The sequence below is a fragment of the Xenopus laevis genome, chromosome 4L (genome assembly GCF_017654675.1).
Source record: "Xenopus laevis strain J_2021 chromosome 4L, Xenopus_laevis_v10.1, whole genome shotgun sequence".
Taxonomy (NCBI): Eukaryota; Metazoa; Chordata; class Amphibia; order Anura; family Pipidae; genus Xenopus; species Xenopus laevis.
The window spans coordinates 22165958-22187378 of record NC_054377.1 but is presented as its reverse complement, the minus strand read 5'-3'; the positions used below and the strand labels follow the sequence as shown (position 1 = coordinate 22187378).

General features: G+C 37.8%; 1 protein-coding gene across 1 annotated transcript in view; it reads right to left on the bottom strand.

Annotated features, from left to right (window-relative positions):
* Positions 1 to 21421, bottom strand: part of muc6.L (mucin 6, oligomeric mucus/gel-forming L homeolog) — a 67783-nt gene that overhangs the window by 22132 nt on the left and 24230 nt on the right. The window contains exons 29-51 of the mRNA XM_041589617.1: positions 20889 to 21045; positions 20328 to 20468; positions 19832 to 19894; positions 14809 to 14856; positions 13821 to 13871; positions 12678 to 12719; positions 12062 to 12100; positions 11717 to 11767; positions 11204 to 11245; positions 10573 to 10623; positions 10237 to 10287; positions 9743 to 9784; positions 9105 to 9155; positions 8758 to 8808; positions 7982 to 8023; positions 7132 to 7182; positions 6788 to 6838; positions 6012 to 6053; positions 5164 to 5214; positions 4823 to 4873; positions 4467 to 4508; positions 3600 to 3650; positions 2878 to 2907 (exon numbers count right to left, since the gene is read on the bottom strand). Of these exons, the coding sequence (XP_041445551.1) occupies positions 2878 to 2907; positions 3600 to 3650; positions 4467 to 4508; positions 4823 to 4873; positions 5164 to 5214; positions 6012 to 6053; positions 6788 to 6838; positions 7132 to 7182; positions 7982 to 8023; positions 8758 to 8808; positions 9105 to 9155; positions 9743 to 9784; positions 10237 to 10287; positions 10573 to 10623; positions 11204 to 11245; positions 11717 to 11767; positions 12062 to 12100; positions 12678 to 12719; positions 13821 to 13871; positions 14809 to 14856; positions 19832 to 19894; positions 20328 to 20468; positions 20889 to 21045 (1291 nt within the window). The remainder of the gene's footprint in view (positions 1 to 2877; positions 2908 to 3599; positions 3651 to 4466; positions 4509 to 4822; positions 4874 to 5163; positions 5215 to 6011; positions 6054 to 6787; positions 6839 to 7131; positions 7183 to 7981; positions 8024 to 8757; positions 8809 to 9104; positions 9156 to 9742; positions 9785 to 10236; positions 10288 to 10572; positions 10624 to 11203; positions 11246 to 11716; positions 11768 to 12061; positions 12101 to 12677; positions 12720 to 13820; positions 13872 to 14808; positions 14857 to 19831; positions 19895 to 20327; positions 20469 to 20888; positions 21046 to 21421) is intronic.

Here is a 21421-nt window from a genome sequence, read left to right as displayed (position 1 = left end):
GAATGTTTCAGGTAGAAAATACAGATCTTGCCATGTGATGCAGACGAAGTACAAAGTCCCTTATGCGCATTGAGCTGAAATTTCTCACTATGAGAATTGTGCACAACTAAGGCCCTAGTAAGTACTCATGGCCGAAGAACACCCAGTCGTTTGGATGTATAGCTTGCATACGATTTACTAACACTTACACGGGTTGCGGCTGTGTTGCTGCAGGGCTTGTGCTTAGCTCAGTTAATAGACATAGACAGTAGGGAGAGAAAGAATAGACACAGAGTAGATTGCAAGCCCCTAGGTCACATCATTGCAAATCATCTATAGAAAATGTAAGCATAAAACATTAAAAAGAATAGTTCAAAAAGAGGAAAAGCCCAAACTATGGTTCAAATGTGCAGGAGAACAAATGCTGAAGATATGATCAATAAATCCAGATAATAATGTGACTGGGTCTAGGTAAACTACAATGACTTATTTTTAGGCACGTGGGGGAAACATCTAGGGGCCCATTTACTTAGCTCGAGTGAAGGAATAGAGGAAAAAAACTTTGAATTTCGAATGTTTTTTTTGGCTACTTCGACCATCGAATGGGCTACTTCGACCTTTCGACTACGACTTCCACTTCGAATCGAACGATTCTAACTAAAAATCGTTCGACTATTCGACCATTCGATAGTCAAAGTACTGTCTCTTTAAGAAAAAACTTCGACCCCCTAGTTCGCCACATAAAAGCTACCAAGGTCAATGTTAGCCTATGGGGAAGGTCCCCATAGGCTTCCCAAGCATTTTTAGGTCGACGAAAAATAGTTCGATCGATGCACATTTAATACTTGTTTGATCTTTCCCTTTTAATTTCCTGTAAGCCTCATTTGTTAAAGGGGGTGAACTTTTAGTATCTTATACAATGGCCAATTCTAAGCAACTTTTCAATTTGTCTTCATTACTTATTTATTTATATTTATAGTTTTTTGCCTTCTTCTTTTGACTTTTTCCAGCTTTCAAAATTGAAATAACAAATGCTCTGAAAGGCTACAAACATATTGTTACATATTGTCTTTCTATGTAGGTCTCTCATTTAAATCAATGCATGGTTGAATGGGACCATATGCATATTCATTTTTTATAATTTGTGAATTATTTAGCTTATTTTAGCAATCTGGTTGCTAGGGTCCAAACTTCCCTAGCAGCCATGCATTGCTTCAAATAAGAGACTGGAATATGAATAGGAGAGGACCTGAACAGAAAGATGAGTAAGTAGCAATAACAATAAATTTGTACCTTACAGAGCATTTGTTTTTTTACACTGGGTCACTGACCCCCCTCTTGAAAGCTGGAAAGAGTCAAAAGAAGAAGGCAAATAATTAAAAAAACTATATAAAAAAAATAATGAAGAGCAATTGAATAGTTGCTAAGACTTGGCCATTCTATAACATACTAAAAGTTAACCAATCCTTTTTAGACCAGAACCCTGTAATTTCTAAAAACAGAAAATAACAATGATAATCCAGAATTCCAACAACTGTCATTCTTACCGTTGGTAGCATGGTGGGTGTTTTCCAAATTCTTTTTGACTGAAATACTCCAAACTCACCTGAGGTTCCCCGTATACCTGTATACTTGTTCCCAAAACCAAGGTGCAAACTATCAACTCTATAGCCAAATACACTTTTTTTTGCTGGTCGTTTTTCTGAATGACCAGCAAGAGTAGACATATTGCATTCCTACGTCTCTCTTGTTGCTCAGTAAGATCTTGTTTTTGTGGTTCTGCAAAACTGGATTCAGTCTAGTCACTCTATGGGGTAAATTTATCAAAGAGTGAAGTTCCACCACTAGAGTGAAATTCCGCAGCTCTCAATTCATTTCTATGGGATTTTGAAAGGCGTATTTATCAATGGGTGAAAGTGAAAGTTCACCCTTTGATAAATACGCCTATAAAAATCCCATAGATTCACTCTAGTGGCGGAACTTCACTATTAACTTCACTCTTTGATAAATATACCCCCAGGAGTCATGTCTATGTTCGCATAGGATAATGTAGACAATGATATTTTAAAAAAATGTGCTATTGGTCTTATATTTCTTTTTTGTGTTTTGTTTTGTCCTCTTCTGTTCACTTTACAGTTTGTCACTCAAACCATATTCTGGCTGCTAGTATAAATGGAAACAGGGACATAACTATAGAGGAAGCAGGTCTGCTTCCTCTATATCTGAAAACAATAACCGCCATTACCCAGCTACTCTCTTACCTGCAGCGGGGAAAGGGGAGCAGGTGCTAGGAACTCTGGCAAAGGGCAAAGAGTTGGTGGATGGGGGCGGGAAGTATAAGGTTGTAGGGTGGGGAAAGGTGGGGAATGGGCGGAGAGTGGATGGGCGGGAGGAAGGTTGGGAATCACAATGTGGTGGGTCCCTCCAAAGATTTTTTTTACACCACTGAGTGGAAACATAGCAACCAGGTAACAGTTTAAAGCAAAAGCTACAAAAGCGAAGTGTAATGAATCAAAAACCACAAAAAATAAATAATGCAAATTAGAATCTTCCCTTCTACAGTATCCTAGAAGATCATTTTAAAATGAAGATGACATTTAGGAAAAAGTGAAAATGCTGGTCCTATATCATGAAGTACGGTTGGCCATTTTAGTCTTTATTAGCCAAATTAGTTAACCGTGGACTACCACATGATAAGTGCCCAAAGGGATTGGTCACTTAAAAGTTACATACCATCCAAATGTATGAATAACCAATCACTGTGAGTAGCTTCAATCCATCAATTTCTAGCAACCTAGCTGCCAGTTTTTTGTTGACAATATGTTTACTTATGCTGGCATCTTTGTATATAGGTAATGCTCTTGTGGCAGAAATGTCTAAAAACATGCCGGTACTTACTTGTTATTGTGGCTGGTGGGCTGGATGAAACTGAAACAAAACAATAGACAAAAGTATTAAATATAAATAAAGGTATCTTCAATATAAAAGCCAACTTCCCAATATTCACAAGCCTCCTGTCAAATGATGTTTATTCATGTTCCTCACATATTGAACATGGTTCTTTTACAACTTTATCCATTTTTATCATACACATTATTTGATCAGGCTGATCAAATTTAAGGCAGTATGTTAGAGAATGAATAAACAAGACAATCTGAAGTGCAAATCTATTCAAAATCCATACAAACTGCAGGTGGTGGCATCTAGGTCAGGATTAGGACCTGGCCACTACCCAAAGGACTCCAGTGGTGCTAGCTAATAGTGCTAGCCACTGAGGCACTGTATGCCCATTTTAGCATCTTTTACTCTGTAATAGGAAATTGTTTAACAACGTGAGTCTTTTTTATAGGCAAAGGCATGGCAATTTCCTGTACTGGCATGAAAATGTTGATATGTGTATTCATGTAGAAGATTAATGTTACAGTTGCTTATGCTGATGTTTCACATGATTGTCCTTGGGACAAGAGAAGGCATTTGGCTTTTTAACACACAGTTTTAGCAAAGAAAAAACAAGCCTGTCAAAAACCTTAAAATTGCCATTGCCCTAAAAAGTCTAAGGAGGCCATATGTTCCAAGATATTGTAAATGACTGCTCGGGTTTTAAAGAAGATGTAATTCACCTGGTGTTGTAGTTGCTGATGTTGATATGGGCGTTGTCTCTGATGTGGAAACTAAAAAACAAGGGGGAAATTAAAAATCAAACAAGAACCCTATTCCTAGCCATTTATTTGTAAGTCTGGTAGAACATTCACCTTCTTAAGCATAACAAATAATATCTAAAAATGTTAGAATGACTTCCATTAACAGTGTTTTATTGCATTAGGTGGTGTCTCCAAGGAAAGGCAGGTTAAAGTCGAGATCAAATCTATACATTTAAAGTAACATTTGCCAAATTAAATACACAACTTCTTGTGAGTTTATCAGTGAGATTCACATTATAATCGTCTATGTTGTTGTTTTTCATGATTGCCATTGGGTCAATCACAAGAGGAATGGGCATGACACTACATTTTTAGGAAAAGACATGGCCGGAAAAATTCCTGAAATCGCCCATGTGCCATTGGCCCAAGAAGTTGAAGCAAGCAATTTGTTCTACTTTGTTCAGGTTATGTATTGGTGAATGCCATGAATGTTGGAATGGTTGATTTCAATTATGTATAGAGCCATTGTAACAATGTCACTTTCAAAATATTCTAATTGCTGCAAACACACAATTCACAAAACTATAGAGTGCTAATTTAACAATTCTTCTGCTACAGAGTGCAAAATGCCATCAAGAGAAAAGAAGCCCTGTATTTAACATCTGCTGTAACTAGATAGAAAGTTTAGGGCTCCCCTGCAGATTACGTACCCCTGCACACCTTAGCTTGCCCAGCCATAGGATGCCAATGGGGTGACCACTTTTTACCCCTTTGAAGTAGAGTAAGGCACAAAGTTCACCCGTCATGTCTTATGAGCGTTCAATTTTTAAAGAAGATGCCATTTACCTGATATTGTAGTTGCGGATGTTGATACTGGAGTTGTGGAAACTAGAAAGGAAGTGAAACATTAAGATACAGAAAAAGCAAAGGAACCCTACTCCCTACCCTGCATTTGGAGGTTTGTTAGAAGAATTTCCATGTTTAGCATAAGGAATAACATATAAACAATGTTATAATCCAGCTCAAGTTAAAACATCTTGTGACATAAATATTAGGAGCTTTGCTTTGAATCACGCATTGAGCCTTTTGTAGCAAAGTAATTTTTAAAGGATTTAGGGGAAAACTTTTATGTTCCACAAGGAAAAAACACAACATTTTTGTGGTGGATGAACCCTTGGGTTTTTAAAGAAGATGTAATTTACCAGTTGTTGCAGTTGCTGGTGTTGATACTGAAGTTGTCTCGGTTGTTGAAACTATAAAAAAGGAGAACATTAAAAAATTGAAAAGCAACTCCTAGAATATGCTCAAGTTCATATATTTAAAATGTTTCCATATTAACACTCTATTTTATTATTATCAGTTCATTGGCCTGCCATCACATGCCACTTATTGTGCAACCATGTGAATTTTAAGTAAGAATCGCATGCCAATTTTCCATACCAGCACCTCAGGACACAAGAAGTAGAGTAAGTGCATAAACCATGACTTTTTTTTACCCCCTATTGTAAATTACTGCTCTGGTTCTAAAGAAGATGTAATTTACCTGGTGTTGCAGTTGCTGATGTTGATATGGGCGTTGTCTCTGATGTGGAAACTAGAAAACAAGGGGAAATTAAAAAACAAACAGGAACCCTATTCCTAGCCTTTTATTTGGAAGTCTGGTAGAAGACTCGCCATGTTAAGCATAACGAATAATAGATAAAAATGTTAGAATGTCTTCCATTAACAGTCCTACATTGCATTAGGTGGTGTCTCCTAGGAAAGGCAGGTTAAATTCCAGATCAAGTCCATACATTTAAAGTAACTTTTGTCATATTAAATATGCAACTTCTTGCGACTTACATTATAATTGTCTATGTTGGGTCAATCACAAGAGGAATGGGCATGACACTACATTTTTAGGAAAAGACATGGCTGGAAAAATTCCTGAAATCGAACATGTGCCATTGGCCCAAGAAGTTTAAGGAAGCAATTTGTTCTACTTTGTTCAGGTTATGTATTGGTGAATGCCATGAATGTTGGACTGGTTGATTTCAATTATGTATAGATCCATTGTAACAATGTCATTTTCAAAATATTCTAATTGCTGCAAACACACAATTCACAAAACTATAGAGTGCTAATTTAACAATTCTTCTTCCACAGGGTGCAAAATGCCATCAAGAGAAAAGAAGCCCTGTATTTAACATCTGCTGTAACTAGATAGAAAGTTTAGGGCTCCCCTGCAGTTTATGTACCCCAGCACAACTTAGCTTACCCAGCCATAGGATGCGAATGGGGTGACCACTTTTTACCCCTTTGAAGTAGAGTAAGGCACAAAGTTCAAAAACATGCAACTTTTTACCCGCCATGTCTAATGAGCGTTCAATTTTTAAAGAAGATGCCATTTACCTGATATTGTAGTTGCTGATGTTGATACTGGAGTTGTGGAAACTAGAAAGGAAGTGAAACATTAAGATACAGAAAAAGCAAAGGAACCCTACTCCCTACCCTTCATTTGGAGGTTTGTTAGAAGAATTTACATGTTTAGCATAAGGAATAACATATAAACAATGTTATAATCCAGCTCAAGTTAAAACATCTAAAGTAACTTGTGACATAAATATTGGGAGCTTTGTTTTGAGTGACGCATTGAGCCTTGTGTAGCAAAGTAATTTTTAAAGGATTTAGGGGAAAACTTTTATGTTCCACAAGGAACAAAATGCAATGATGTCAGGTTAAAGGAAGGCCTTTATTAAAACCTGTCATATGTAGATACGTTCAGGGCTGCCCTGCTCCTTGCATCTCCCAGTATTTCCTAGCTTGTCATCCATGGGATGCCCATGTGGTGACCTAGAGCAGGTTCTCCTCTGTAACACTTGGAAGGGATTCCCCTAGGAAGGTTAAATAAGGAAAACAACAGTGTGCCTCTTCCTTTTTGGCTGATGTGAGAAGAAGAGTGAAAGATGCCAGAGACTCCCCTTTTAGACCCCCCCCGTTTCAACCCCCCTATGCAGTACTACAAAAGGCATGGAGTTTTGCCCACCGAGTGATGCTCAACTCTTTGCTCTCATACTGGGAGTGCAAAGAGTTTTGTCTCAGGGTGTGAGATGGGGAGTAGAGTACGAAAAAACACAAAATTTTTGTGGTGGATGAACCCTTGGGTTTTTAAAGAAGATGTAATTTACCAGTTGTTGCAGTTGCTGGTGTTGATACTGAAGTTGTCTCTGTTGTTGAAACTATAAAAAAGGAGAACATTAAAAAATTGAAAAGCACCTCCTAGAATATGCTCAAGTTCATATATTTAAAATGTTTCCATATTAAATACACTCTATTTTATTATTATCAGTTCATTGGCCTGCCATCACATGCCACTTATTGTGCAACCATGTGAATTTTAAGTAAGAATCGCATGCCAATTTTCCATACCAGCACCTCAGGACACAAGAAGTAGAGTAAGTGCATAAACCATGACTTTTTTTTACCCCCTATTGTAAATTACTGCTCTGGTTCTAAAGAAGATGTAATTTACCTGGTGTTGCAGTGGCTGATGTTGATATGGGCGTTGTCTCTGATGTGGAAACTAGAAAACAAGGGGGGAAATTAAAAAACAAACAGGAACCCTATTCCTAGCCTTTTATTTGGAAGTCTGGTAGAAGACTCGTCATGTTTGCATAACAAATAATATATAAAAATGTTAGAATGTCTTCCATTAAAAGTCCTACATTGCATTAGGTGGTGTCTCCTAGGAAAGGCAGGTTAAAGTCCAGATCAAGTCCATACATTTAAAGTAACTTTTGTCATATTAAATACGCAACTTCTTGCGATTCACATTATAATTGTCTATGTTGGTGTTTTTCATGATTGCCATTGGGTCAATCACAAGAGGAATGGGCATGACACTACATTTTTAGGAAAAGACATGGCCGGAAAAATTCCTGAAATCGCCCATGTGCCATTGGCCCAAGAAGTTGAAGCAAGCAATTTGTTCTACTTTGTTCAGGTTATGTATTGGTGAATGCCATGAATGTTGGAATGGTTGATTTCAATTATGTATAGAGCCATTGTAACAATGTCATTTTCAAAATATTCTAATTGCTGCAATTCAATTCACAAAACTATAGAGTGCTAATTTAACAATTCTTCTGCCACAGGGTGCAAAATGCCATCAAGAGAAAAGAAGCCCTGTATTTAACATCTGCTGTAACTAGATAGAAAGTTTAGGGCTCCCCTGCAGCTTATGTACCCCTGCACACCTTAGCTTGCCCAGCCATAGGATGCCAATGGGGTGACCACTTTTTACCCCTTTGAAGTAGAGTAAGGCACAAATTTCACCCGTCATGTCTTATGAGCGTTCAATTTTTAAAGAAGATGCCATTTACCTGATATTGTAGTTGCGGATGTTGATACTGGAGTTGTGGAAACTAAAAAGGAAGTGAAACATTAAGATACAGAAAAAGCAAAGAAACCCTACTCCCTACCCTTCATTTGGAGGTTTGTTAGAAGAATTTACATGTTTAGCATAAGGAATAACATATAAACAATGTTATAATCCAGCTCAAGTTAAAACATCTTGTGACATAAATATTGGGAGCTTTGTTTTGAGTGACGCATTGAGCCTTTTGTAGCAAAGTAATTTTTAAAGGATTTAGGGGAAGACTTTTATGTTCCACAAGGAACAAAATGCAATGATGTCAGGTTAAAGGAAGGCCTTTTTTAACACCTGCCATATGTAGATACGTTCAGGGTTTCCCTGCTCCTTGCATCTCCCAGTATTTTCTAGCTTGCTCATCCATGGGATGCCCATGTGGTGACCTAGAGCAGGTTCTCCTCTGTACCTCTTGGAAGGGATTCCCCTAGGGAGGTTAAATAAGGAAAACAACATTGTGCCTCTTCCTTTTTGGCTGTTGTGTGAAGAAGAGTGAATGATGCTAGAGACCCTCCTTTTCGACCCCCCCCCTTTCATCCCCCCTATGCAGTACTACAAACGGCATGGAGTTTTGCCCACTGAGTGATGCTCAACTCTTTGCTCTCATACTGGGAGTGCAAAGAGTTTTGTCTCAGGGTGTGAGGAGGTGAGTAAAGTATGAAAAAACACAACATTTTTCACCCATTGTGGTGGATGAACCCTCGGGTTATTAAAGAAGATGTAATTTACCAGTTGTTGCAGTTGCTGGTGTTGATACTGAAGTTGTCTCTGTTGTTGAAACTATAAAAAAGGAGAACATTAAAAAATTGAAAAGCACCTCCTAGAATATGCGCAAGTTCATATATTTAAAATGTTTCCATATTAAATACACTCTATTTTATTATTGTCAGTTCATTGGCCTGCCATCACATGCCACTTATTGTGCAGCCATGTGAATTTTAAGTAAGAATCGCATGCCATTTTTCCATACCAGCACCTCAGGACACAAGAAGTAGAGTAAGTGCATAAACGATGACTTTTTTTTTTTACCCCCTATTGTAAATTACTGCTCTGGTTCTAAAGAAGATGTAATTTACCTGGTGTTGCAGTTGCTGATGTTGATATGGGCGTTGTCTCTGATGTAGAAACTAGAAAACAAGGGGGAAATTAAAAACAAACAGGAATCCTATTCCTAGCCTTTTATTTGGAAGTCTGGTAGAAGACTCGCCATGTTAAGCATAACAAATAATATATAAAAACATTAGAATGCCTTCCATTAAAAGACTTACTGTACATTGCATTAGGTGGTGTCTCCTAGGAAAGGCAGGTTAAATTCCAGATCAAGTCCATACATTTAAAGTGACTTTTGTCATATTAAATACACAATTTGTTGAGATTCACATTATAATTGGTGTTTTTCATGATTGCCATTGGGTCATTCACAAGAGAAATGGGTATGACACTACATTTTTAGCGAAATACATGGCTGGAAGAATTCCTGAAATCGCCCATGTGCCATTGGCCCAAAAAGTTTAAGGAAGCAATTTGTTCTACTTTGTTTTAGGTTAAGTAGTGGTGAATGGCATGAATGTTGGAATGGTTGATTTCAATCATTTATAGAGCCTTTGTAACAATGTCATTTTTAAAGGAAATATAATTGCTGCAAACACAGAAACATTTTACCTGCCACAGTTTATGAGCACTCAATTTTTAAATAAGATGCCATTTACAGTACCTGATACTGAAGTTGCTGATGTTGATACTGGAGTTGTAGAAACTAGAAAGAAATTGGAACTTTAAAAAATAGAAAAAGCAAAGGAACCCTACTCCCTACCCTTCATTTGGAGGTTTGTTACAAGAATTTCCATGTTTAGCATAAAGAATAACATATAAACAATGTTATAATCCAGCTCAAGTTAAAACATGTAAAGTAACTTGTGACTTAAATGTTGGGAGCTTTTTTTGAGTCACGCATTGCAACTTCATTTTTGGCTGATGTGAAAAGAAGAGTGAATGATGCCAGAGACCTCCTTTTTCCACCCCCTATGCAGTACTACAAAAGGAATGGAGTTTTGCCCTCCGAGTGATGCTCAACTCTTTGCTCTCATACTGGGAGTGCAAAGAGTTTTGTCTCAGGGTGTGAGGAGTGGACTAAGGTACAAAAAACATGACATTTTTCACCCACTGTGGTAGATGAGCCCTCGGGTTTTTAAAGAAGATGTAATTTACCGGTTGTTGCAGTTGCTGGTGTTGATACTGAAGTTGTCTCTGTTGTTGAAACTAGAAAAAAAGGAGAGCATTAAAAATTGAAAAGCACCATCTAGAATATGCTCAAGTCCATATGTTTCCATATTAAATATGCTCTATTTTATTATTGTCAGTTCATTGGCCTGCCATCACATGCCACTAATTGTGCAACCATGTTAACTTTAAGTATGAATAGCATGCCAATCTTCCATACCAGCACCTCAGGACACAAGAAGTGGAGTAAAGAAGTATAAACCATAAATGTTTTTACAACCTATTGTAAATTACTGCTCTGGTTCTAAAGAAGATGTAATTTACCTGGTGTTGCAGTTGCTGATGTTGATATGGGCGTTGTCTCTGATGTGGAAACTAGAAAACAAGGGGGAAATTAAAAAACAAACAGGAACCCTATTCCTAGCCTTTTATTTGGAAGTCTGGTAGAAGACTAGCCATGTTAAGCATAACTAATAATATATAAAATGTTAGAATGTCTTCCATTAACAGCCCTACATTGCATTAGGTGGTGTCTCCTAGGAAAGGCAGGTTAAATTCCAGATCAAGTTCATAACTTTTGTCATATTAAATACACAATTTGTTGAGATTCACATTATAATCACATTATAATTGGTGTTTTTCATGATTGCCATTGGGTCATTCACAAGAGAAATGGGTTGGACACTACATTTTTAGGGACAGACATGGCTGGAAAAATTGCTGAAATCGCCCATGTGCCATTGGCCCAAGAAGTTTAAGGAAGCAATTTGTTCTACTTTGTTTTAGGTTATGTAATGGTGAATGCCATGAATGTTGGAATGGTTGATTTGAATCATTTATAGAGCCTTTGTAACAATGTCATTTTCAAAGGAAATATTATAATTGCTGCAAACACAGAAACTTTTTACCAGTCATGGCTCATGAGCACTCAATTTTTAAAGAAGATGCCATTTACCTGATATTGAAGTTGCTGATGTTGATACTGAAGTTGTGGGGACTAGAAAGGAAGTGAAACATTAAAAAACAGAAAAAGCAAAGGAACCCTACTCCCTACCCTTCATTTGGAGGTTTGTTCCATGTTTACCATAAGGAATAACATATAAACAATGTTATAATTCTGCTCAAGATAAAACATCTAAAGTAACTTGTGACATAAATGTTGGGCGCTTTGGTTTTGAGTGACGCATTGAGTCTTTTGTAGTAATGTCATTTTCAAAGGATCTAGGGGAAAACTTTGATGTTCCACAAGGAACAAAATGCAGTGCTGTCAGGATAAAGGAATCCCTGTATTTAATACATGCCATATGTAAATAACTTCAGGGCTGCCCTGCTCCTTGCATCTTCCAGTATTTCCTAGCTTGCCCATTTGTCTCAGGGTGTGAGCAGTGGAGTAAAGTACAAAAAACACAAAATTTTTCACCCAATGTGGTAGATGAGCCCTCAGGTTTTTAAAGAAGATATAATTTACCGGTTGTTGCAGTTGCTGGTGTTGATACTGAAGTTGTCTCTGTTGTTAAAACTAGAAAAAAGGAGAACATTAAATAATTGAAAATCACCTCCTAGAATATGCTCAAGTTCATATATTTAAAGTAAATGTTTCCATATTAAATACACTCTATTTTATTATTGTCAGTTCATTGGCCTGCCATCACATGCCACTAATTGTGCAACCATGTGAATTTTAAGTAAGAATTGTATGCCAATCTTCCATACCAGCACCTCAGGGCAAGAAGTGGGGTAAGTGCATAAAGCATTCATTTTTTTGCCCCCTATTGTAAATGACTGCTCGGGTTCTAAAAAAGATGTAATTTACCTGGTGTTCCAGTTGCTGATGTTGATATGGGCGTGGAAACTAGAAAATAAGGGGAAAATTAAAAAATAACCAGGAACCCTATTCCTAGCCTTTTGTTTGGAAGTCTGGTAGAAGACTCGCCATGTTAAGCATAACGAATAATATATAAAATGTTAGAATGTCTTCCATTACATTGCATTAGATAGTGTTTCCAAGGAAAGGCAGGTTAAAGTTCAGATCAATTCCATACATGTAAAGTAACTTTTGTCATACTAAATACACAATTTCTTGAGATTTACATTATAATTGTCGATGTTGGTGTTTTTCATGATTGCCATAGGGTTAATCACAAGAAGAATGGGCATGACACTACATTTTTAGGGAAAGACATGGCTTGAAAAATTCATAAAATTGCCCATGTGCCATTGGCCCAAGAAGTTGAAGCAAGCAATTTGTTCTACTTTGTTTTAGGTTATGTAATGGTGAATGCCATGAATGTTGGAATGGTTGATTTCAATTATGTATAGAGCATTTGTAACAATGTCATTTTCAAAGGAAATATAATTGCTGCAAACACAGAAACTTTTTACCCATCATGGCTTAGGAGCACTCAATTTTTAAAGAAGATCCCATTTACCTGATATTGAAGTTGCTGATGTTGATACTGAAGTTGTGGAAACTAGAAAGGAAGTGAAACATTAAAAAAAAGAAACAGCAAAGGAACCCTAGTCCCTACCCTTCATTTGGAGGTTTGTTAGAATAATGTCAATGTTTAGCATCAGGAATAACATATAAACAATGTTATAATCCAGCTCAAATTGAAACATTAAGGGGCTCATTTACTTAGCTCGAGTGAAGGAATAGAAGAAAAAATACTTTGAATTTCGAATGGTCGAATATGGCTACTTCCACCATCGAATTGGCTACTTCGACCTTCGACTACTACTACGACTTCGAATCAAACGTTTCGAACTAAAAATCGTTCAACTATTCGACCATTCGATAGTCGAAGTACTGTCTTTGACCCCCTAGTTGACCCCCCTAGTTCGCCACCTAAAACCTACCGAGGCCAATGTTAGCCTATGGGGAAGGTCCCCATAGGCTTCCTAACAATTTACTGATCGAAGGAATATCCTTTGATCGTTCGATTGTAGGAATAGCGCTAAATCCTTTGACTTCAGTATTCGAAGTTGAAGGATTTCAATTCGGCAGTCGAATATCGAGGGTTAATTAACCCTCGATATTCGACCCTGGGTAAATCTGCCCCATAAAGTAACTTGTGACATAAACGTTGGGAGCTTTGTTTAAAATCATGCATTAAGCCTTTTGTAGCAATGTCATTTTCAAAGGATTTAGGGAAAAACTTTTATATTAAGTAGGAATTGCATGCCAATCTTCCATACCGACATGAAAGTTCTGAAACATATGTTTATTGATGAGAATCCTGTTACAATTGCCTAAAGTGGGGTTTGCATGTATTTTAGTTTTTTAGAGCAATGAGTGCCATGAATGTTTGAAGTCATGTATCAAGCTTTTGTAGCAATGTCATTTTCAAAGGAGTCTAACTGCCATCTATAAGCAGAAAAGTCATTGATATTATATGAAGATTTCAGAGGGCTTATTTGCCAATGCTAAGGCCACAAGATGCAAAGATCTGTGAGTAGCAAGAGGGCCATTGCACCATTGCACCATACTAAAGAGCTACTCCTCAGGGAGCAAGAAGTGGAACTACGTACAAAGTGCAAAAGAATATAACAATTTAAGTCCCTTTATGATATACCTGGTGTTGCAGTTGCTGATGTTGATACTGGAGTTGTCTCTGGTTTGGAAACTAAAAAGGAAGGGTAACATTAAAAAAAAGGAAACCCTACACCCAACCCTCCATTTGGAGGTTTAGTATAGGACAAAGCATGCGTCACATGAGAATAATAAAAACATGCATAATAAAATCCAGTTACAGTTCTACATTGCATTAGGTGGCACCTCCAAGGATATTCAGCTTTAAGCTACTGTATATTTTCAGTAAATTTGTATTTGCCAGCAGCCACATACCACTTGGACAAAGCTTCATTTCGCTGTGTCACCCCAAGGAAAAATACCTCTATACATGTGCATCTCCTGCGCCTTGAGTGATGCTCTGTTCTATAGGTCTGCACTGGACATGGGAATTTGGTAATCATTGCTTGCAGTATGTACTCCAGTGATACTCATATGACAACACCAATTTAGTATTACAGTTTCTTATTACCTTGTTCTTTGTCCAAATGGTCTTTCTAAGCCTTTATGTAATGACCTCATAAACTATAGACCAGTGATCCCCAACCAGTAGCTCGTGAGCAACATGTTGCTCTCCAACCTCTTGGATGTTGCTCCCAGTGGCCTCAAAGCAGACTATTATTTTTGAATTCCAAGCCTGGAGGCAAGTTTTGATTGCATAAAAACCAGGTGAACTACCAAACAGAGCCTCAATGTAGGTTGACAATCCACATAGGGGCTACTAAATGGCCAATCACAGCACTTATTTGGCACCCCAAGAACATTTTTTATGCTAGTGTTGCTCCCCAACTCCTTTTTCTTCTGAATGTTTCTCACGGGTTCAAAAGGTTGGGGATCCCTGCTATAGACATATATAGCGCACACACACATATACTGTATATATACACACACACACACACACACACATACATACACCGATAAACAGACCCAAGTACAATTATTTCAGGCTCTTAGATCTGAGCTCATGGAGGATGAATGAATACAAAATGTACCTGTTGTTTCTGTTGTAGTAGATGGTCCTATTGTTGTTGTGGGTATTTCTGGAAAAGAACAGGAAAGTTTAATGATGAGTCTTTACAGGACATGATGATGCTACACAGTAAACACAATTCACAGCCCTAGCTAATAATTAAAAATAAAATGGCAATAATGAAAAAACAAATACAAATCAAACACCACCCAGGTATGCACACTTGATGGGAAACAATAAAAGCTCAATTCATTTTGTTGAATAGGTATTACTGCACTCAGTACACTGATGTTTATGCATTTTGCAATGATGAGATCTAAGAAGATTGATTGTTAAGATTGCTCTAGTAAAGCAATGGTCCTGGATGTTTTCTGGGAAAGTATACCTCCACTCATAATACTAATAATAATAATAATAATAATAATAATAATAATAATAATATAAGTCTAACATGAGGCAAGTGAATACCTTCTGCTTAAAAAAATATTTGACTTTCCTTGCTCTAACCTCACTAGGTCTTTTCAGACATCTCAAGCTCCATGATTGCTGCTTGTAATGAGTTGAAATGGTTTATTTCTGTAAATAGTGTTATTTTGTTCTCAGTCACTAGATGGCACTGCTAAGTAGGTGATCTCCTTGAGGAGGTTCTAGGGAATGTTTTCCTCTGTGGCACTTGGAGGGGATGCCTCGGGGGGGGGGGGGAGTTATAAAAGGGAAAGAACAGCATGCCAATGTGAGAAAAAGGGTGAAAGATGCCAAGGAGCCTTCAGTTTGCCGCCTCAGTAGGGTACCATTGGGAGTCAAGAGTTAGGGTACATAGTAATAGGTTAGATTTGTGGAGCTCACTATAGGTGGTGAAAGTTAGTGGCAATGAATTTGAATAAAGAGTTTATTCAAGCATTGAATTTGAATAAATTCTATATTGTGAGAATAGGTTCCTTGATAACACTGATCTTGCATCGGGATGGCTCTATTGGTAGTGATCTTTATTGAAAAGCTACTGCTATTAATTCTATACATTATTACTATTATTATTATTAACTTGTATTTATATAGCGCCAGCATATTTTGCAGCACTGTCAACTTTAAGTTAACTTTTAGGGCTCTTACTGACGAGCGGTTGAAGCTGCGCTCCCCTGCGTTCCGTTTTTCAGCGTTCAGCCGCAGGGGAGCGCAGGAATAGACGTATTGAGCTTTTTTCAATAAAGCTGTACTCACCCAGGCGCGTGTAGGTGCTGAACGCAGGAAAAATGCAGCATGTTGCATCTCAACCTGCGTTCGGTGCCTACACTCGCCTCTGTGAGTACAGCCCCATTGAAAAAAGCTAAATGCGTCTATTCCTGCGCTCCCCTGCGGCTGAACGCTGAAAAACGGAACGCAGGGGAGCGCAGCTTCAACCGCTCGTCAGTAAGAGCCCTAAGTATGTTGTAAAATGGCCAACTATTCATTTGGTATTCATTATTTTTTTTATAGTTTAATAATGATTTGCCCTTTTCTTCTGACTCTTTCCAGCTTTCAAATGACCCCATCTAAAAACAAAATGCTCCTTAAGGCTACAAATGTATTGTTATTGCTACTTTTAATTACTCATCTTTCTAATTGGGTCCGCTCCTATTCATATTCCAGTCCCTTATTCAAATCACTGCATGGTTGATAGGGTAATTTGGACCCTAGCAACCAGATTGTCTAAAATAATGACAAATTACTCAAACGCTATAAAGAATAAATAATGAAAACCAATTGCATTCTATAACATACTAAAAGTTTGCTTAAAGGTGAACCACCCCTTTAACTGTAGCTCTCCCACTGCTAACACTCCTTGTTTTGATAAATCCTTGTTCAGCAGCATTGCAGTTCTATACGCAATGCTGGCAAGACTGATAAAACAGATGCAACTCTATCTACAGTTGTTTGTCATTTTAAAAAAAACACCATAATATAAATCCAGCAGACTTAAAGTTCTGGGCCATAGAAAAAATCAATCTAGGCATCAGAACGGGTGATCTGGAACAAGCACTTCTAAGAAGGGAAAGTTACTGGATTTTTAAATTAAATACAATCTCTCTTAATGGCATAAACGAAAATATGCTTTTCCAGACATTCATCTAAGTCTATATACACCCGTATTAACGGTTTGATTAAAATCAGTGAACCGAAATGTTACTTCTGGACATTATATTGGTTGCCATGGTAAATCTCGATGGTAACCCTTTTCCCCATAGATCCGTGGTAAAAACCCTGACGTCCTCCCCTTATGGGAGGAGATTACCTAATCATTGAGCCCGGTTGTTTTCCTGAGACAAACTGGAGTGATTGACATGTTAGGAAAGCTGTGAGTATCATGCTGACAGGTGAGCAGCAATGAGGCTCCACTTTGTGAGAATCCCGCGAGATCTCAATGACGTCAGACGCTGAAGCTTTAAAAAGCCATGGGACGGATGGAAAGCCCATTTGCCTTGCTTATGTGATACGAGTGTCGGCGAGCCTTCAAACCTTTTTTCTTTTAAAAAACTTATTGAAATTTTCCCTTTTTACACTTTGAATCTCAGATCCAGAGAAATGTAATTGAATTGTAGCGCTACTAGCGCAGCATTCATTCCTTTTATTCTCTATTATCTCTAAGGCACTGAGGATTTGTTGGTTTTATAGCAAAGTTAGCTCTCTTTACCAGACAGTTAAACGTAGTAACGAGACCACAGTCCTCAGTGTTCTGCCTTTCTCCCACGTGTGGTGTCCCAGGGCTTAGAACAACGCAGCCAGTTTCTTTGGGACAACTCCACCTCTATACTATTTTCCAATTTCTAACTTTTATTCATGAATTGCTGACGCTTTATTTTTAATGGTTTGATACCATGAACTCACTTTAAAATTATAACTACAGCACTAGCACCTTATTTAATCCATATAAGAACCATGAATTTTTAGATTCTTCATCAATTGTGTGTAGATACATTTTATTGAAAGTCACAGCACCTAATTTATAGCACTTAAGCACTGTAATCATTTGTATATAACACAATCGATTGAAATATCATTAATTGAATGCTAAATTGATTGAGAACTAAGCATATTATTATTATTATAATAATAGCACTAAGCACTTTTATAATTAGGTCTCAATTCATTTTAGTAAGGTAGTGTGGGGTTTTACTGCTTTTTCTGGTTTTTAGTATCCCTATTCTGGTTTAAATAGCTCTACACAGCCTGAATTTGGGTAATACAAGTGAGTGAACATTAATTAGAAATGAACTATATTTTTGTTTGTGATCAAAATCCTGGTGATCTGTTTATAGTTTTCCGTGGCATCCTATTTATTTATTTTGTTGAACAGATATACCTCTTATTTTGCCTAGTTAGTATTGGGCAATTCCAAAGGATTTGGAACACTTTGCTTCCGACTTATGTTAATAGGGAGCTATTAGGGAGAATGTGGTAGAGACACAGAGGAGGTGTGGCTATTCAATCTCTATGTCTATGATGAGTAAGGAGGTGGTACCAAGGAATGCGCATACTAGACGATGTATTATGTGCACTTATTGAGGGTGTTTAAATACGGATGTGGTGGTGGGCGGGACACCTTGGAGAAAGCTTTGTTTGAAACTAAACGTGTGTCAGGTGTTGCTCTTAGTGGTTCTCTTTTTAATAGCATTGAGTACCAGGCAAACAACATTTTGCCACCAATAATTAATTTTTAAGGTCTAAATTTTTCCCACAGGCTATTTGGGCACTTGATGCTTTTATCTTAACTGCAAGGCCTTACTTAGCTAGGGGATGGTGGGTTATAAGCACACTGGGGTGCAACTGGGTAGTCATGTACACAGCTAGGACTCTTTCCCACCCTCCACTTTGCCTGCAGTAAGATGATGCCTTGTGGTAAGCCTGATTTTGTAGCTCTCAACATATTTGTTTGGAGCGTTTTGGAGTGTTACTGCAATCAGAACAATTGCTGAAAACTCATAATATTTTCTGCCCAAAAAAACTTCTTTTGGCTGTTTGGCCACTGGACACTCAGCTGTGGTGCTCACACTGTATGACTTTAGCTAGATAGGGGTTGGGTGGGTGAAAAGCACACTGGGGTGCAATTGGGTAGTCTCTTAACCGTCAGAACTCCCTCTTCCCTTTGCCTGCAGTGTGATGTGCCTTTATATAAGCCCGTCTTCCATACAACGTCCAGCTATAACTCCCAGTCTTTTCTCCGAGAGTCTGATAAAAAGTCAGGATTCACAATTCTGTCCAATTTTGTCCTATTCAGTTAGATATACTCAACTGGCGCAGTAATACAGGATAACAAAATACGGTTATCCGTATAACAAGTTTATATTTGTGGTGGCTACTACAATTATAAGTGAGACACTTAAGGAGTACTGGAGGAGTGTTGGAGTTCACTCTCTGGTTTAGGGTGCCGTATACTTTGCTACGCTTTCATAATGCACCTTGGTGGTGTTTTTAACACAAGTTAGTTAATTTTAGTATTATAAGTTAGGTTTAAACTTTATTGCCATAGGAATCCTATCAACTGCACATTTCTCCTTTCACTTTAATATCATGAGAGTATGGTGCAGGATTCCCTGTGTTTTGTAGAGTTGGTGACAGGCCAATTTGTTGAGTAGCTGATACTTCATTGAGGAGTAATAAAGGAGCCAATGCCCTGGTGATGCCCAGACAGACACCCAGAGAGTTCTGGTACTGTGTTCATCTGCAAGGCCTTGTGGACCTCTAGGTTATTATCCTCTAAGTGTGCAACTATAAATTCCCTCTGTATGTGACAGTGGTGCTTATCATAAAGGGGTTTATTAAGCCTGTGATTACACCATAAAAGATATTTGGGGCACGTCATTTCATGCTGATGGTCTTCATATTAATTCATGAATATATACTCCTATACAGGCCAATAAGTTAAAGGCACATATATATGTAAAATGAAAGGTGGGACTTCTACTATTAAGTCATAAGCATATACACACAGGCTTACAAAACATACACAATGAGGATTGCATTCCTTTTCATGTGAAATGAAGACACTGCTTTGAATGTAGACAACTTACCACATGGCACACAAGTATTTTTTTCTGGGTCAAAGAATTTATCGGGTCCACACTGGTAGCAACCTGTATGGAAAGACAGAGTTAAACCAAAGCTATTAAAAAGCATTACTTGGCACAATAACAAATACTTAAAATATTTTCTATGGAAACAGAGAGAGAAACAGTAGGCTCATGATTCATGGTAGTGTGTAATGGGAGAGGGGGGTCTAGCCTCATGATATTGGACTCAGTAGACATTTAATGGACATCTGAGAAAGTAAATCCCTAGATACCTGACTGATATAAATTAAATTCAACATAACTAGTCAGAAAGACAATAATCTGCCTCAGCATAGAAAATAGCCTTTAATAAGGAGACGATAAATGCCCTAAATGTTATCTTTTTATATTTAATGTCCACATTGGGTGAAGAGTAACGCTGGGAACCGCTGAACATCTTTTAACAAACTCCCCCAACTTTTTTTAAACCCCTTGATCTGGTGTTACAGTTATGTACCTTCAAAGTTTTGGTTTGGATAGGCATGAAGAGCAAAAGGGCACTGGCAAGGCTGGTAATGCCACGTGCAATTAACATCAGGACTGTAGACATATCCATTCTCTGTAGCAACGTGTGTGTTCTTGTAGTCACAATAAACCGCTGGAAGACACAAAGAGGAACATGCTGACTGACATACTATATTTCTGAATTTCAAATAGCTTCATTAATAACAAGCATTTGACTGTAATAAAACCAAGTTAGGGGTAGAGTTAGATTCTACTTGCATTATATGGCACATATATTTATATATCTAGGGGTCAGACTGTTTGGGATAAGTCTCCATGGCCAAGAGTGAAGAAAATTCTGTTGTGAAGGTGTTTATATAAGCAAGGTTACACATTATTACTTGTCACTCCCATAAGTAGATTTTTCTACTTTGCAATAGGTAGTAGTAGAACTGACCCGTCCTTTATACGTGTTAAAAATAATGTGATATCACCAAGTCCTGGGTTCCTCAAAAGGAACAGGGAGCAAATCCCAGTGTTTTGTTTTTTTCTAAACAAAATGTAAAAAACTTACGGCAGAAGTCTGGTGTTCTCCAGTCAACGCAAATGCCAGCAGCCAGGCAAGCTTTGGCATAGGCCTGTACAGCATCACACATGCAGGTGCAATCCCCTCCTGTATCACAACCACAGGCGTCATTCACACAGGAATCATAGTATGACTGACTGTTTACCTGAAAATGGGATAAGAAGAAACTCAGTGGCAACCTACATAGGAGTCAAAAGCATGCAATGTTCATTGTATTGTAGATATAATTCACAAACAAATGCAAAACAAATAAAATAATTTAGCAGCCCTTTTTTTTTGCAGTGGAAATTTAAAGTCCTTACTGTATTACCTTATATCATTGGTGGTTCTCTTTCTTTGTAGCCGAGTGCTGTCTTTGCCCTTCCACACCAAGCACTAATGTATACGATATTTTTGGTATAAATGTGCAGGTAAAGTTTGGCAATGAATGTCAGGAAAGGGGTTATGTTGAAATGTGTGTGACTATGTAGTGCATGCTATTGTTGGCTTTGGGAGTACCTTAGGTACCAGGGATGCATAAC